General features: G+C 53.4%; 10 protein-coding genes across 15 annotated transcripts; 4 read left to right on the forward strand and 6 right to left on the reverse strand.

The window, feature by feature from the left end:
• Positions 1–154: 154 nt before the first annotated feature.
• Positions 155–2,035, reverse strand: KVP17_004449 (uncharacterized protein; the record flags this gene model as incomplete). Of its 2 annotated transcripts, none has more annotated exons than XM_068522650.1 (1): positions 155–2,035. In XM_068522650.1, the coding sequence occupies one exon, from the start codon at positions 2,033–2,035 to the stop codon at positions 155–157; it is 1,881 nt and encodes a 626-aa protein (XP_068375954.1). The 2 variants fall into 2 exon arrangements, with proteins under 2 accessions (XP_068375954.1, XP_068375955.1); XM_068522651.1 differs by having other exon boundaries at positions 155–2,023.
• A 72-nt stretch (positions 2,036–2,107) lies between these two features.
• Positions 2,108–2,734, reverse strand: KVP17_004463 (uncharacterized protein; the record flags this gene model as incomplete). Its single annotated transcript, XM_068522673.1, has 1 exon — positions 2,108–2,734. The coding sequence occupies one exon, from the start codon at positions 2,732–2,734 to the stop codon at positions 2,108–2,110; it is 627 nt and encodes a 208-aa protein (XP_068375977.1).
• Positions 2,735–2,871: 137 nt separating this feature from the next.
• On the forward strand, positions 2,872–3,719 carry KVP17_004447 (uncharacterized protein; the record flags this gene model as incomplete). 2 transcript variants are annotated; one of them, XM_068522647.1, is made up of 4 exons in its annotated part: positions 2,872–2,905; positions 2,936–3,235; positions 3,264–3,637; positions 3,666–3,719. In XM_068522647.1, 4 exons carry the CDS (start codon positions 2,872–2,874, stop codon positions 3,717–3,719), a joined length of 762 nt encoding a protein of 253 aa, XP_068375951.1. The 2 variants fall into 2 exon arrangements, with proteins under 2 accessions (XP_068375951.1, XP_068375952.1); XM_068522648.1 differs by lacking the exons at positions 2,872–2,905; positions 3,666–3,719 and having other exon boundaries at positions 2,986–3,276.
• A 127-nt stretch (positions 3,720–3,846) lies between these two features.
• On the reverse strand, positions 3,847–4,209 carry KVP17_004450 (uncharacterized protein; the record flags this gene model as incomplete). Its single annotated transcript, XM_068522652.1, has 1 exon — positions 3,847–4,209. The coding sequence occupies one exon, from the start codon at positions 4,207–4,209 to the stop codon at positions 3,847–3,849; it is 363 nt and encodes a 120-aa protein (XP_068375956.1).
• A 322-nt stretch (positions 4,210–4,531) lies between these two features.
• KVP17_004468 (uncharacterized protein) lies at positions 4,532–5,317 on the forward strand (the record flags this gene model as incomplete). The annotated part of the gene is made up of 1 exon (XM_068522681.1): positions 4,532–5,317. One exon carries the CDS (start codon positions 4,532–4,534, stop codon positions 5,315–5,317), a length of 786 nt encoding a protein of 261 aa, XP_068375982.1.
• A 12-nt stretch (positions 5,318–5,329) lies between these two features.
• On the forward strand, positions 5,330–5,965 carry KVP17_004461 (uncharacterized protein; the record flags this gene model as incomplete). Its single annotated transcript, XM_068522670.1, has 1 exon — positions 5,330–5,965. The coding sequence occupies one exon, from the start codon at positions 5,330–5,332 to the stop codon at positions 5,963–5,965; it is 636 nt and encodes a 211-aa protein (XP_068375974.1).
• Positions 5,966–6,479: 514 nt separating this feature from the next.
• On the reverse strand, positions 6,480–8,168 carry KVP17_004467 (uncharacterized protein; the record flags this gene model as incomplete). The annotated part of the gene is made up of 1 exon (XM_068522680.1): positions 6,480–8,168. The coding sequence occupies one exon, from the start codon at positions 8,166–8,168 to the stop codon at positions 6,480–6,482; it is 1,689 nt and encodes a 562-aa protein (XP_068375981.1).
• A 57-nt stretch (positions 8,169–8,225) lies between these two features.
• KVP17_005352 (uncharacterized protein) lies at positions 8,226–8,974 on the reverse strand (the record flags this gene model as incomplete). The annotated part of the gene is made up of 3 exons (XM_068515162.1): positions 8,226–8,374; positions 8,403–8,846; positions 8,875–8,974. The coding sequence occupies 3 exons, from the start codon at positions 8,972–8,974 to the stop codon at positions 8,226–8,228; spliced, it is 693 nt and encodes a 230-aa protein (XP_068375994.1).
• Positions 8,975–9,036: 62 nt separating this feature from the next.
• On the reverse strand, positions 9,037–14,194 carry KVP17_004446 (uncharacterized protein; the record flags this gene model as incomplete). 4 transcript variants are annotated; one of them, XM_068522644.1, is made up of 6 exons in its annotated part: positions 9,037–10,132; positions 10,353–12,312; positions 12,590–13,355; positions 13,384–13,556; positions 13,583–14,025; positions 14,052–14,194. In XM_068522644.1, the coding sequence occupies 6 exons, from the start codon at positions 14,192–14,194 to the stop codon at positions 9,037–9,039; spliced, it is 4,581 nt and encodes a 1,526-aa protein (XP_068375950.1). The 4 variants fall into 4 exon arrangements, with proteins under 4 accessions (XP_068375950.1, XP_068375949.1, XP_068375947.1 ...); XM_068522643.1 differs by lacking the exons at positions 10,353–12,312; positions 12,590–13,355; positions 13,384–13,556; positions 13,583–14,025; positions 14,052–14,194 and having other exon boundaries at positions 9,037–10,041; XM_068522641.1 differs by lacking the exons at positions 9,037–10,132; positions 12,590–13,355; positions 13,384–13,556; positions 13,583–14,025; positions 14,052–14,194 and having other exon boundaries at positions 10,250–12,349.
• Positions 14,195–14,431: 237 nt separating this feature from the next.
• KVP17_004460 (uncharacterized protein) lies at positions 14,432–15,946 on the forward strand (the record flags this gene model as incomplete). The annotated part of the gene is made up of 1 exon (XM_068522669.1): positions 14,432–15,946. One exon carries the CDS (start codon positions 14,432–14,434, stop codon positions 15,944–15,946), a length of 1,515 nt encoding a protein of 504 aa, XP_068375973.1.
• Between the last annotated feature and the right edge of the window lie 173 nt (positions 15,947–16,119).

Here is a 16,119-nt window from a genome sequence, read left to right on the forward strand (position 1 = left end):
TCATAGGCTCCTTGGCGATGAGCTTCTGAAAGATCTTAGAGAAGAAAACACCCATAGCGACTCTGAATTTACGATTATTCAATCCTGGAATTGCGCATGTGACACCCCACACTTGGTTCTCTCCACCACGTTCAACACTCCGTTTCGGTTGGCATCACACAAGAACAACAAGAATAGATAGGTCACATCCCACCAGCTCAGGGTGGCGCAGCAACAACTTTTGTCTTCCTCTGTGCCACAGCTCGTCTGCTGATTTCTGCAGCGAGTGCTTCTGCAGAAAGAGGCCCTCTACGAGACCGTCAGAAATTTCCTCGGCCGTGGCCACCATAGCCATTGGCGCTGAGCTGAGTACCAGGAACTCCGGTGCGATCGTGGAGCAACGACGCTTCTTACGGCGGGGAACCTCTGTGAACTCGGGATACGGCAACAATCCAAAGGGAGTGAACGCCTGAAACCCCAGCCCTCTGGATAGCGGGAAGCCCCTATAAATGCTGGCCATGACGTCTTCATCGTCGCCCACGGGAGAAGCCTCGAGCTCGTCCTGCTTTCCAGCGTCCGGCTGGGAGAGGTCCACAGGGTGCTCGTCCCAGATGCCTTTCACCAGCCTCATGTGCTTGGTCAGAAGAGACATGTCAGTCTCCTTCTGCCTCACCATCCATACTTCCTGTTGTTTTTCTCGAATGCAGGCGGTGAGCACTCTCTTTCGTTCCTCAATGTTGGTCCCCAATAAATGCTCCTCGTTTTGCCAGTCAACGACATATCGCGGAACATCTGCTTTCGTCGTCACGGGACTCTCAGAGCCACACGGGGTGAGGCAGACAGCCCGAGTGTCTCCTATGTGACACACTACTGACCGAATCACAGTTCCCCCCTCATCCAGCAGACTCACACAAGCCACCAGCGACGACCCACTACGTAACAGGCAGTCTTCATCAACACTATGACCCAAAGCGTGGCTGACGTCGAGGACGGCGGACTGGACCACATACCGAATGTCCTTCAATCGAACGGCGCCTGCAGGGAAGCGCGAGTCCTCTGAAGGGCACTCGTCTGTTAACTTCGAAAGGTAGGCTTGCGCGTTTCGGAGGAAAAAGCGAGTGAAAAGAACCGCCACGGTGTCGGCAATCAGATGGCGTTGAGGGCCGCGGCCTGTGGCTATGCCACTCACCGTCAGGAAAGGGACCAAGGGGGAGATTCCAGTGCTGATTACGAACACCTGATCCGCAGTGAGGGCGAATCCCTGACCTGTCAGCATGCTCCGAAGGGGATCCAACGGCCGCGATACCACCGCCACGTTTTCCACCATCCGCTCGATTGCAAAGCCAGGCGGCCACGTCTCGAAACCGCGCCCTACAGACCCGAGGAAGGACGAGAAGCATTTTCTCTCGCTGACGCTGGTATTGCGCGATCCGCCAAGGACGATGTAGCTTCCAGGAGCCTTCACATACGCGTTAAAAACATCAGTCAGTGACTCTTCTTTGCTCGTGTCGGACCCATCTTGGTTAGGGCTCCATTTGTTACACATGGCCTCTACCTTGGTTGTGGCTTGGTATATCAAGTCGTCTCTATTTTTGTACGCATTCTTCACCATGTCCAGCGTTTGAGAGAACAAACCTCGGCGAACGTCGGTCAGATCTTCGTCGTCAAACAAGGAGGCTGGCGGCGCTGCAAACGTAGACCGCCGCGTTGGAGGCGAAGACGTATCGTCGACCTCAGCAAGAGTATTTCGCATGTTCTCTGTGAAGGCACGGCGTATTTCGGGAGCAATGCGATTGCTGATGGTTTCCGACTTCAAGGCGCTCATGGTCTCAGACTTCAAAACGCTCTTGAGACTCGCTACAGATCTCTGAAAGACGAGAGCCCGAGGGGGCGGCCGATCAGCTGTCGGCTCATCAACCACCTGCTCATTCACCACCTCCTTCTGCGATGGTTCTGTTGGCGCACGGACATCGACAATCGTCGGGTTTAAGGCTTGCAAGAATTCAGCTTCCCATCTTTGTTGCTGGTGTAAATCTGCACGCATTAAATTCGTCATAACACATTGCCAAACTCCAAGATTTAATGTCCTAACTGACAATGTTTAACTTCATTGTTTACTCCTCACTGATTACTGCTCGCCCTCCTCATACAACAGACCCAGGACGGCCTGCGCCTCTACGAGCGTCCTCCCCTCAGCAATGTTCTCTTGACAAAATACCTCGACCTGCCTCAGGACACCATAGTAATAGTCTCTTTCGTCTTTGAAAGTACTCGCGATGTCGTCCTCTTTGGGTTTCTTGTCGCGTCGACTTGGAGGAAGATTCTCGCCGCGTGATTTTTGTCCCCAGGTGCGGAAGTGTAGGGGCCAAGGTCCCCGACATGTACCCATTTCTCGGGTATGCACCGGATCGTATACGTCGGGCATTCCGCCACTGCGCTCATAAAAGTTGTAGGCCCATTGCAACAGCTCCAGGTTGTTTTGACAGCGACACCTAACCAGAGTGTCGATGTCTAGCTTCTTCTGCACACCGGCATCAGTCAGAGCGCACTGTAGTAGACGAAAGTTATCGATGTACTCGTACTCCTGTCTTGCCCCCCAGTTTACACGGGACATTCGTACGTTACCTATAACAGAATCGAATATCAAACAGAACACCGCGCCAGTCCCACACTGTTCCACCTTGGATATGCTGACCTTGAACTCTTCATTGACCCAGCTTACAAGCTGGTGTCGGGACAGAGGGCATCGGTCCATTTTGACTTTTAAGGTAAATGTGTATGTGTACAATAGTTTTCGCTCTCATACTGCAGGCGAGTGCTCGGTGCTGCCACCACCACTGCCACCACCACACGGTGCTGGCGCCACAGCCCGCACCATGCCAGCAGAGTCCTATGATAATTCCCATTCCGTTCCCGTCTGGAGGCGGTGGGGCGGCAAGTGCGGCAAGTGTGTCAGCTCCGCCGGTGCAGGAGAAAGCATCAGCTGTGATCGCGCCGCAGTTGATGATGCAAGACCAAAAGAAGGAAGAGGAGGCAGAAAAGGAACTGCTTGTAGAAGAAGTCAAGGATGACGCTGCACAGGAAGCGCTGGAAGAGAAGGTGACCGACGACGCACCGCAGGCGATACTCCAAGATGTTGCCGATAAGGAGCAAGAAAAGGTCGCTGAGGACGCCACTGACGAGGTTGTGGAGCAAACCAAAGTTGAAGACGTCCAGGAACAGGAGGAGGAGGCTCAACAAGCCGTGGACGAAATACGTGGGACAAATGGGAGTGTGAGTAGCAGAGGAGGTGCGTGAAGAGGAAGTTACAGCCGCCCCGACGGAAGCTCCAAGTGAATCTCCTGCTGAGGAGGCCGTGGAAGAGGCAGAGAAGGCCGTTGTGGAGGCCGATACTGCTACAGAGCCGCCAGCGGTGGTGGAGCCCGAGCCTCCAGCCTCAGAAGAAGTGCCCTCTGAAGCTCCCTCTGAACCCGCTGAAGCACCCGCTGAAGCACCCTCTGAAGCACCCTCTGAAGCACCCTCTGAAGCACCTTCCGAGACTCCACCTGCCGAAATTCCCGCCCCGACAGCAGCCAAGACCGTTCAGGAGAAGATTGAAACCGGCACCAAAGTGGAAGAGTGCGATGTCGAGAAAGAAACAGCGAAGAAACTTAACGACGTAGGCATTTACAGCCGGTATGACGCAGCTCGCCACGCAAATGGAAAAGCAAGCGAACGACATTCAAGCCATGGAGGATTGATGCATTTGTTCAAATGTCAACTGACATGGGTCTCCATCCGTGCAATCCGTCTCTGGCAGAGTGCGAACATAAAACTACCTCCTCGGTGGAGGTCTTGTGGACCTTTTGCTGAAAGAACATCTCAGTATTATTCATCTGAACTACTTCGTAATCGGCGTCGACGTCCCTTCCGTGAGGATTCAGAGCCGGATCTCCGATCCTGTATCTCATCCAGAGGCGATAAATCTGCCACCACGACCTCTTGACCATCGATGAAACCGCGATTCAGCCTTCGACGCGTCTCCTTTGACCCAGATATGCATTCAAACGACACGTAGGCCTTTTGGCAGGGATGTCCTCTTACGGGCGCCCCAGATCCAAATCGCACCTCTTCCACCACACCAAAACACTGGCATATCTCCTTCAGGTGTGCTTCCGTGACGTTTAGCGTAAGGAGTCCGATCTCCACTGTTCGGTCCACAGGCAAACCAGCAGAGCTCAGGTCGCTCATGACGGAATTTGGGCAATTCCTCCTGATCGCCGGCATTTATCTGGCACTCATCCATGTGGTTGACACTTTCGGTAGTTGCGGGAAGCTCCAGGCTGAATTCGGTTGGCAGAGCAGACAGCAACGACTTGCCTGACGCGGCAATGGCGTCGCATCACACTTTCGACTCATCCATTAATGCGGTCACAGCCAGAGTAAGACCTCAACCAGAAGGGTACCTGCGGATGCGTCTACTCACGCCTGGTAGGTGTGGCAGTGTGGGGCAACCTAGACACTTTTGGGGAGTCCGTCCAACCGTTCGAAGGGGATGCTACCTATTTGGAAGATGATGCCTCTTCCTCCACTGCAGCTCCAGGCGCTCAAGCGAAATCAGGCACCAAAGCTCCAGCGAAATCAGGCAGCAAAGCTCCTGCGAAATCAGGCAGCAAAGCTCCAGCAAAAGAAAGTGAGCCAGTTGCCAAATCAGGTAGCAGACACAGACCCCGAGGACGTTCCAAATCCCGCCCAGGATGCAATGGACGCCGGCGCTTCCCAAATAGCAGCGACCCCAGCCCCAGGAGAGCCCCCCCTGCCCGCGGAAAAGGGACCTCCAGATTCTCTACCGGTAGCGGGCGAAGCTCCACCAGACAGTGCAGTGCCCGGAGGAAATAAACCCCCTCCTGAGAGTTCCCTTCCGAAACAGGGAGCTCCAGGAAGTCCTGAGGCGGCCAATGCGCCAGCAAATGCCAATGCAGATGCGGAGGTGCGTCGTGAGCAGGCCGAAAGCAACGCCGAAGAGGCTGCTGAAGACGTCACAGAGCCACCACAGGCCGATGATCCTCCGGAGCAGACTCCGCCTGCTGTGGCACCGCAGGCTGCTCCAGTTGCCTCTCAAGCTGCCGCTCCAGCTGCAGTCCCAGCTGCCTCACAAGCTGCCTCTCAAGCTGCCGCTCCAGCTGCCGCCTCAGCTGCCGGTGCAGCTCCTGCTGCTGAAAAGGCGCAGAAAAACGCACCAGCAGAATCGCCACAGACTTCCAAATTTACCATGACTGCGCTGCAGATGCAGATCGCAGCGGGTGTACTGCTGCTGGCAGTGGGCCTAATTGCTCTATGGTTTTTCAAGTTTCGATGAAACGAAATAATAATGTCTGATCTCGAAATACAACGATGGATCAGCGAAGCAATTGCGAGCTTCGACGGATCTGAAGGCGGCTGGGAGGAGGCGTTGACGGTGGTCTCCCAACACCTGAGTGAAGCCCTCAGAGGCAGCCAGATTCGGCCTCTGCTAGAATCGCGTGTCAAACAACAGGTGTCTGACCTACAACTAAAACGTCGTCAAAAAGAAATGCTTGAGAGTCAAGCGGCGGATCTACAAGCAAAACTACGAAGCTGCCCGGATCTAGTGAATCTGCCCGCCACTGTAGTTTCAGTGGACGAGGACGAATTGTTGGCGGCACGCAACAAATTAAGCGGCCTTCAGGAGGAGGTGCGTGCGCTGAAGCAGTCCTTGTCGGCTGAGCGCCAAGAGTGGGCCTGCAAGGTTCGACTTCTTGAGGCCGAGAAACGCGACGTGGAAAGAAGACACGCCATGGAGGCAGATGATCTCGCGGAATCCCTAGACCGTCTAAGCCAGGTTGAACTCTGTCTCCATTCCGACGAACGAGAGTTGAAGATACGCCAAGAGAAGGCGCTGTGCCTTCAGGAGAAACTGGATCTGCACCGTGAGCTGATTCGGGCTACAGAAGAGGAGGATATGGTGTTGGGGATGAATTTCGTTTGAGTGGCTCTGTGTGCTACTTGCGTAAAATTCAAGACTTCGACTTCGATGTTCTCTAAAGTGGCCAAGTCGGCTACAGTGTTGCTTCCTGCGGTTGCCTTCTTTCACAAGTACTCTCTCTGCCAAGCAGTTGGCTCCAGCATGCAACCTGAAATCGAGGGCAAGGGGGAAGTCTATTTGTGTCGGCGAGTGAAGTCGCTCCCATCCAGAAACTCTATTGTGGTGGCTAAGAACCCTAACGAGCCCTCTAAACGCGTGTGCAAACGACTGATAGGCATGCCTGGGGACACATTGTTCGTATCGGCTGACCGAGTGCAAGTGGTGGGCTTGGACGGATTTGTGAGGCAGTACCTCGGCCATACAAACGCTGATTGCCTAGCAAGGGAGGTTGTGTTGAATGAAGGCAGGATATGGCTGCAAGGGGACAACAATGAAGCGTCTGTGGATTCTCGAGACTACGGCCCGGTTCTAGCATCCACTGTGCTTTCGGTGCCGCTAAGGAGGCTGTCGATGCCGTTCAGATGTTGGAAGAGGAGCTAGATCTCAAGGCCCTCAAACGTGATTCCAATCGGTGCTGATGCATTATCTTTGAGAAGGAATTCAGCCAATCAGCTTCGCTGTCCATCTTACCCGTTGCATCCAACATGTACAGCGCGCACCCGAGAAACCACAGGGAAGCTACCATCAGTAGCATGCTCAACGCGAGAATGTACCCTGACCTGGTCATGTAACCGATGTCAGATTCCACACCAACATCAGTTATTTCCCCAATGAGAAAGGCGGTCTCGGCGAACAGCAACCCTGGGAAACACAGCATGAAGAAAGCGTCTATCTTCCTACAGAGTGCCAGCGAGTCTCTCTCCATTGGTGGTGGCAGGGCAGCCTCTACCACCCGTTCCCTGCTGTGTGCGTCCATGAGGACAGAGGGGTCGGAACACACACGCGTTAAGTCTTTAGTCATCGGACCGAAGGCATGTTCCACTGCCGGTTTGTGGCCTGTTCTGGAGTAATGCTCCGCGGCCAGAAAGGCCACCCGTTGGAGGAATTTGCGCCGGTTTAAGTAGCGTGTGGCCTGGGTAGCGTTGTGTCGGTCTATTCGGTGTTTGACTCCCACAACGAGGAGCGCCTCAAAGGCAGGAGCTGCAGCGAACAGCAAGAGGATACCTTGGTAGGCGTCAAACCATGTATCTCGAGCCATCTCAGGCCGATACTCTGACGTGCGAGCTACAATAGTGTACAGTGCCCAAAGCAACGTCAGACAGTATGAGATTCGATCGTTGTAAACGAAATGTACCCAGAATGAGAAGTAGGCCATGGCACCTGTCAGAGCCATAGGTAGGAAGAAATAATTGACGTGGAACTCTGGGCGGCGAGCGAGCTCTAGCAATATGGAGAGCGATTGAGGCGAATCATCAATCAGCAGGAACTTCAACTTGAAGGAGGAATCCTTGTAGTCGGTGCCATTGAGGCTGAGAGGCACCAAGTGCATGTGGTTGTTACCGCCGATTATCGCCAACCGCATTTCGCAAAACTGCTTGTCGAAGGGGAATGCATCGAATAGCAACAGGCACGAGAAAACTCTAGGAGTTAGTTTAGACCAGCGGACATTGACCCCTTCACGTTTTGCGTAGGTTTCGCTGTATACGCAGGCGGGGAATATCGAGGTGTGAGTTTCGTGATAGTAGTCGTAGGCATGGTTTGTAACATGCAGCTCGGGAAGCCAGATTAGTCCGCCACTGAACTCATTTGTCGTCATTTGCAAGCATCGGTTGCTTTCCCACTCCTTATGATCAATATCGTAGGTCAGACGCGGATCGTACCAGGACAATTCCTCCTCAACAATGAGCGACACCCTTCCGGCGACGAAGTCGACCTGCTTGATGGTGGTAATCCTCGCCGAGTAGTTGACGTCTAGGGATAGAGTCCAGTTTCCGGAGGTCGCGAGACTAGGTCGTTTGAAGTACAGTGGAGGAATCGATGGGCCGGCGATCGAACAGAGCGTCTTGGTGACATTTCGAAGCAGTTCGCCGAGCATCGGAGTGGCTGGTGTGTCCCGAACCACTCCACGAGTTCGATGTGGCTTGGGCTCTCGAGCGGGGGACACTCCCATCGCATGACGAGCGGCGTGGGGAAGTAGAGCTCTGGATCCATCAGGACCGAAGAGGCATTGACCCGACCAAGCGACAAACGGGATTATCAATAGCATTTTCACCTTTCACCGTAATATCAAAATCATTGTCACCGGGCGACCGTACGTTTCGTATTAGGCGCAGGACGTGGAATTCGACGCAACGTCTGCCCACATGTCTCGCTCCTCCTTCAGCTCCTGGTATGTCATTCGCTCCCATCCGGTCCCACCTTGGCTGTAGATGTACCGTAGTGACACAATGGAATGAAAAAAGAAACACATCACTGCATTGGCTCCCTCGAATCCGCTCACGTAAGAAAGTAACGAGGTACAACGTAAACCAAATGGCGTAGAGCGTCCGGAATTCTTGTTCGCCAAAACCGCAACTGACGTCGTCCAACCCGCCGATCTCTCGCTTGTCGGAAGATTCAGGAAAAACGCCAGACCATAGCACGTCGCGCAAAATGTGAGTTGCGTGAGTTGGGGCAGTGGTCGGAGAGGGAGTTGTGCTGTCGTCAATGAGCACATCAGATGCCACACGGCTCATGGTATCCATGGTGAATACGAACAATGAGAAGCAGAGGAACATCCGTCCCATGATATTGCAGAAGTTGGCCCAGTGAGGGCACTTCTTTTGAAGAACGTACAGAAGAAGAATACCAAACGAGATCTCCCAACCGGAATGCAAAAGTTCGATAACTGACGTGAACTGGGGAAACTTCCTCAAGCAACAGACTATCATGACATCGAACAGGCCTGATAGTCACAAAAAGCAGCATCTCACCTTTCAACAGGATCAGCAAGCCTGTCACTATGATAAACGCAGCCAAAGGGACGCAGAAGCAGCAGGCTGCCCAGTCGTGAGACGCCTTACACACACTCATCAGTATTCACTACTATTACTAAAAAATAATCAGTTAGACACGGCTGGCAGGCTCTCCACCAGTTAGACAGAGTCGGTTGGCTGGCTCTCCACCAGTTTGAAAATCGATGGCGTCCGCTTGATTAGCAGTGCAATAACTTCCAGCCAAGTTCGAATCAGCTCTTTGCTGCCGTTTATTTCCTTCGATAGCTGCTCAGCGAATGATTGCTCAAAGTAGGGGAACTTGAGTCTGGACCGGGGCATGCGGAGAGAGTACTCCTCGGGGTAGCTTAAGAGGAAATGCGCATAGAGGAGAAAGAGTCGGTTTACCTGGAGGTCCGTCAGCCCTCGGTAGGTTTGGGCCTCAGGGGCAACTCCGGTCCAGAAGATGTTGTCGACGCTGGCTCCATCCGTCAGGCCGAGCCCGTATTTGGAGCTGAAGTCGAATTCTTGCCTCTTCGGAATGACGTTGCTGCTGTAGTCGCACACCAGTGTTTCTGTTAAGATTTCAACCTTTGATATGGTCTCGATGTGCTTAAATATCCGTCGAAGCAGCCACATAGGAAGTAAAGGCAGATGTTTCGAGGACTCAAAGAGAGTTAGTAGCGCATGAAAGCACCCTGACGATAACAGTTGCATCCGCTGGGGTTTGGGCCTGACGTTCATCCAGTCCGGATCCAGCACCTTCTCAACTAACGTTGGAAACTGAAGAACTCGCGACACAAACCACTCTATGTCTTCGGTGAACGCCGCAGAGAATGAGCCTGGAGAGAGCATTCCGAAGATACGCCGACGAACTGAACCGTCGAACAGAAGTTCAGCTATTATGAGAGTGGGCTCCGTTTGAGTAGTGCTTCGGGAGGTGGTGTGAGGATGATCAGATTGCCCCAAACTGACAACAATTCGGGAACAAGTAAACCGAGGCAGGCCACCTTGACCTAACATTGAGTGCATGAGTCCCAGCAAAGCATCATCTTTGCGGAAATAGCGAGGGCACCACACAGAGCAGCACTCCAGTTTGAACCGAGGGATGACTGCCCACCGGTCAGGCTTCAGCACAAGCGGACCCAACAACAGCCGCTTGAACATCACTCCCATATCCTGGCCAGGCTTATCAGGGATGACCAAGTTTGGCGTCGGCTCGACAACATCTCCCAGAAGACGGGGAGGGAGAGAGGGCCTGTAAGGGGGTAGGGGGTTAACTATGGGTTGGGGAAGGGTGTCGCGCGGTCGGTCAATACTGGATCCCCAACCTTGACATGAAATAGGGCTGAGAAGGTCAATTGAGATTCGGTATTCATGTCGACCTCCAATTCGCATAAATATCCATCTGGCCAATGCTCAGCTCCAGTGACATCATCGGCAGAGGACTCATTCTCTGGACAGGGTGACATGGTAACCTTGCCGTAAAGGGACTCAAATTGGAGGGCTTAGCTACGTAGATGCGTGGTTCAGATTTTGAGTCGACGTGCTCTTCTTCTGCCTCGACATGGGATTCTTTGATGGGTTCAGTGCACAGCGGCCTGACAGGGGTCTCTGTGAGGCATCCGCAGCAGCGTGCCATCGCCCGGACGGCTTCTGCGTGTTGCGCAACCAACGACCTGGCCTTCGTTTTCTCAATCCACCTCCCAGCGCAGTCCATCATAACAGCTGTCAAATTCAGAAGACTACTTGCAAGTTTCGCCGCAGGAATGAGGAACAAAGGTGGAGGGTAATTAGTGAGCCAGGGGAGCTGATGTAGAGGCATCGGAAGCTGTATGCATTCCTCCAAGGCCTTGTGTATCACACTGGAACCGCGTTGTGGGTGACATCTAATACAAGTAGCGCACACAACCAGAAAATCCAACGACTTCGTCCAGTCACGGAATGAGATTGAGGGGAAGAGGCTGATGGTTGATTCGAACAATTCTCGAGCGTCGGACATGACGGCAATGACGGACACTAAAAGCAGAAGGCGCGCCCGCTTCTGCCATCCATTCCCACCATCGATAGGTAGCGTCAGCAGGGCCGCAGTCGAGTCCAGCTCCGAGATTTGGTTTGCTGCGAGTTGCTCCCAATAAGCATTCTCTGAGGCTATTGGATCTGCCATCTGAAGGTAGTCGCGAATGTCCTTCGGAAGCGAATAGTCTTCAGCCGCATCTGAAATCAGTACGCTCAGAAAAGAGCTTCCAGTTCGTACATCGTCAAGTAGGCGCGCCTCCTCGGTAGGGTCCACTGTCGTTGGGGGATTTTGTTTTCGCGAGAGCAGAGCGAGAAGGTTGCAAAGGACTCCATTTTCGTGACGTTGGTCAGAAACTTTGGTCGTGAAGGCCTCAAAGACCGTAGAGTCTGTCGTCAACGGAGTTGTTTTGGGCATCATCACACCGGACACCGCCATGCAGGAGAATTGTTTACCAGGAGAAGACTGTTGCAGAGTTCTCCGGCGCTTCCTGGACAGTAAGAATCCCTGATCCAAGTCCAGTTTGATCGGTGTCGGGAGACTACTCAGCTCAGGTGCTTTAGTTGCGCTCACTCCGAGGAGGGCTAGTCCGATCCAGGCCCCAGCGGGGTCGGGTTTCAGTGCGGCACCCTGTGCAGCCAATGAAAGCTGAACCAGTGCGACCCGAAAAAAGGACAGCCCCAACTTTCTGCGCGAGGATTCATCCATCTGGACTGCGGTCCCGCTGCGTAGAAGGGGCACTGAAGGTTCGCCGAGAATGACTATCAAAGCTGCGACCCACCAAAGTGACACATCGACAAGGACGGAAGTGGTTCGATATCGACACATCGCAGTTGCAATGATTCTGAAGGTGCTTGCCATGGACGCCATTTCCATCGTGTCAGGGGCAGCTACCAACCACCGAGCAGCCGGGAGGCAGTACTTGCTGACGCAATTCTCGATCGTCTTAGAATTGCGGTGGACGAGCGCCGATTGCAACGCCAATGACAAGATAGGAATGAAGCTTCTGACGACGCCTGACTCCTGGGCAATGAAAAATAATCCGGGGGGCACCATGTATGCTAGGTCGGACTCTACAATTTGACTGGCCATGGACGGTGTCATACCGTGCCGTGTTAAAGCCGACAGGAACTGAATGCACGGTCGATGGAATTCGTTTTCTCTGGAGGGATGCATTGCGGCCTTGACCTCCTCCAATAGTCGATCGAGCTGACCTGTCGACAGTGGTGCGTACGTGGAGGGAGGGTACACGCACAGAAGGTCGTCGTACAGCCGCCTTTCGAAGGTGCCGGCTGCAGGTGCCGGTATTGCATTCAGCGGGCGCAACTCGGTCAAGAATGTCGCCACGAGAGGTGGGTCGAGTGAATCCTCCGTTAGAGCTTGCGAGCGGAGACTTTCAAATGGTGGTACGCATAGTATCACTGGGAAAAATCCAACTTCAGTGGGTTCAATTCGCATCTTATGAACTCCTAAAATGTGCAATATACAAACAACCCAGCGGCAGATCGTCAGATGCGAAAGGCAGGGACGTTCCTGTGGCAATCCGCAACCTCTGCAGTTGTCGCAAGGGTTGTAAGGGCAGAGGGGGAGAGTCGGAAGAACGCGTTGTTTGTGCTGGTGTTGTTGAGTTTATCGGTGTCGAGTTTGTAGTTGTCGAGATTGGAGTTGTCTCCCTCGGCACGGAGGTTGAAGCCTGACGTTGGCGAGTTCGTGAACCCAGTCGCTTGCTCAATTGTAGCGCTTCCTTGACGTCAGCGTCACTCCAATTCAGGTGCGGTCCCCGCAAAGACATGATGGCCCTGTCTGTGAACGATCGCTGTGCGTCGTTTATGTTAGCCAATAGATTCGAATTCTCAGTGCCGGCAACAACCAGAATAACAGCCTGTATTATGCGTTGGCATAACTCGCTGAGTTGTGCCGCTCTCTCAATTAGGGACCGCAAAGGGGAAGGCAAAGTCTTTTGCGGCACGCCGTAAAGCACATCTCGCACACATAGTGGCATGACAGGACCCAACTTCGTCAGCTTTCCACAGGGCAGGGGGTCATTCCCGCGTAGGGATTTCGATGTCTCAGAGAGCTCGGCCTTCGATAGATTGACCAGTCCGAGCTCCACGGCCGAGGTCGTAGTTTGTCTAAGGACAACTCGGATGTTGTGGAGTGTTTTTCGGCGGTATCGTTTGGCTTTGAGGGCTACCCGGCGATATCCATCAACTTGACTCGTGATTAGCTCGGAGATCAGATACTTGGGCGTAAACTTCTGGCGAGTGAGCAGTGGCAGCAGATCGTTGTCCAGCAGAAAGTCAGCCACATCTGGGACCTGGTAGTCACCATGCCATTGTAAACTGTCCCCAATCGGCGAAACATCTGAAGACACATTCCGGGCTATCAAGAGTGCCTCCATAAGCGAGGCGTGCCTCTTCTGCTTTGCATGAAACCTCAGAGCGTCGAAATCCGCCACTGTTATCTGTGTGAAATTCTCACAGTTCTCCCACTCTGAATAAGCCGTCCCATCCGATTTCTGGAGAGACTTCTTGTATGGAACTGTGCCAGCCCACCTGGGTAGAGAGAAGGGCAAGCCACGCAAGCGCTAGCTCCGTCGAAGATTCTATCTCCGTGAACAAGCCAAGGCAGCCGAACGCGAAGACTGGAAGCGCCTGCCTGAGATCTGTTCAGCCGCCAATGTAGCCTCACATTTTTTGAGTTCCGTCCGTGGAGGATTCGACCTGATGAAGAGCTCCATCTCACCACACGCCCAATCGAATACAGTGTTCCACGATAGTTGCTGCTCCACCTCCAACATTTTTGTAAACACGGATCTCTGACTGCAGGCCAACAGATGGGTGCACCTTTCAGGTGTGAGGTCTCCTCGCAGGGAGGCATTCAGCACTTCTCTTGAGAGCGGCCCTCCTGCCTCGAACCGTGTCAGATCTTCCACGGCGGAGACGACGCTGGAATCCAACTCCGACCGAAACCAGGACATCTCAGAAGCAGTTGGGTGGTCCCCCAGAAAAATCTCGCGGGTTAGTTCCAAGCCCTCCAGCGTTGAAGGGCAATCCATCTCCTCCACAAGCCCCTTCAAGGTTTGAAACTGACTCCACGTCAGGGGATTCGCCAGACCGCTGAGTAGTCTGGACCTGTGGTAACCAGAGTTCTACCTCACGAAGGTGACCTGTTCACGCTAGTGTTGGCGCTGCGTGTTAGCTCTTGGAATGCCGCCTCGTACTCCGTTGTGGCGTTTGACACGGACGCCAGTAGGGAGAGCCCCAACGGAATATGCTCTCTGCTGGACGGCTCCGTTTTCATCAAACTCCTGATTTGGATACGATATTGTGTTGCGCTGAGAAATCGGACCAGGCCATTTGCTTGTTCGGTGGGGTGACGTAATGCACACGGTACAATGTGTAAATCGGGTGTCTGCGAGACTCTGGCTGAGGGTGGGGTCACGATTCGTTTCTTGGTCTGTTAGACTGTGGAGTGCCTACGGAGTGAGGGGTTATTCATGGGGTACTAAGTGCTCTCAATTTGTATATTTAAATTGCAATGGGAAAGAAGAAGACAACTACTCTCGAGGCTGGCACTCCCACTGACGTCAACGTCAAGGCAGCGACTCGTGACTACTACGTCAAGCCTCGACTTGACTACAACACGGTCTCTGGCGTTGCGGGACCCCTTGTCATCCTCGACAAGGTGAAGTGCCCCAGGTACGCGGAGATCGTGAATATCCACCTGGCTGATGGGAGCATTCGGCAAGGGCAGTGTCTTGAGGTCAGGGGTGAGAAGGCCGTGGTACAGGTATTCGAAGGAACCACGGGAATCGATAACAAGAAGGCTCACGTAGAATTTACGGGGGAGACCTTGAAGATGGCGATCAGCGAGGATATGCTCGGCCGCGCTTTCAACGGCGCTGGCAAGCCTATCGACCGTGGTCCCCCAGTGTTGGCTGAGGAGTACCTCGACATTGAAGGGTCCAGTATCAACCCTGCCTGTAGAACGTATCCTAAGGAGATGATTCAGACGGGAATTTCGGCTATCGACGTTATGAACTCTGTCGTCCGCGGACAGAAGCTGCCTCTGTTCTCGGCTGCCGGTCTGCCACACAATGAGATTGCCAGCCAGATGTGCCGCCAAGCAGGGTTGGTCGCTGGAAAGGACACACAGGATGGGCACGATGATAATTTCGCGGTGGTGTTCGGAGCCATGGGAGTTAATATGGAAACTGCACGCTTCTTCCGTCGCGATTTCGAGGAGAATGGTTCTATGGAACGCGTGGCGCTTTTCCTAAATCTTGCCAACGACCCAACTGTAGAAAGGATTATTACTCCTCGTATGGCCCTGACCACCGCCGAGTACCTGGCCTACGAGAAGGACATGCACGTCTTCGTCATTTTGACGGATATGTCCTCTTACGCCGACGCCCTCAGAGAGGTGTCTGCCGCTAGGGAAGAGGTCCCGGGGCGCCGAGGGTACCCCGGCTATATGTACACAGATCTGGCGACTATCTATGAGAGAGCGGGCCGAGTACATGGCCGCAATGGATCCATCACTCAGTTCCCAATCCTCACGATGCCCAACGATGACATTACACATCCCATTCCGGATCTGACGGGCTACATTACCGAGGGGCAAATCTTTGTGGATCGGTCGCTTCATAATCGTCAGATCTACCCGCCTATCAATGTGTTGCCCTCTCTGTCACGACTGATGAAGTCTGGTATCGGGCAGGGCTTCACAAGGTACGATCACCCTCAGATCTCAGACCAACTTTACGCCAACTACGCCATAGGTCAAGATACCAGAGCGATGAAGGCAGTTGTCGGTGAGGAGGCGCTATCGGCCGACGACCTTCTGTATCTGGAGTTTACGGAGAAGTTTGAGAACAGATTTTTGCGCCAAGGGCCATATGAGTCGCGAGATATCTTCCAGTCTTTGGACATTGCGTGGGAGCTGCTTCGAACCTTCCCTGAGGACATGCTCAAGAAGGTGAAGAAGGAAACTCTAAAGGAATTCTACCCCCGAGTACAGGTGGATCGCAAAGATAAGCATACTGATGCGTAATGTGCAATATTAGCTTAACCTTTATTTGAAAAAAGGTCGCGGACGTTTGACGCTTCCTCCACCTGAACTGTAGACGTGAGCAGCCTACCAGTCTGCGACGTATGAGTGCGTTCTCTTTCGTTGAGGAGCGGCCAACTGAGTGTGAGCTATTTCGTTGAGGAGCGGCCAACTGA

Source organism: the organism of the source record quoted next (genome assembly GCF_019968985.1).
Source record: "MAG: Porospora cf. gigantea B chromosome Unknown PgB_NODE_27_length_66552_cov_117.71, whole genome shotgun sequence".
Taxonomy (NCBI): domain Eukaryota; phylum Apicomplexa; class Conoidasida; order Eugregarinorida; family Porosporidae; genus Porospora; species Porospora cf. gigantea B.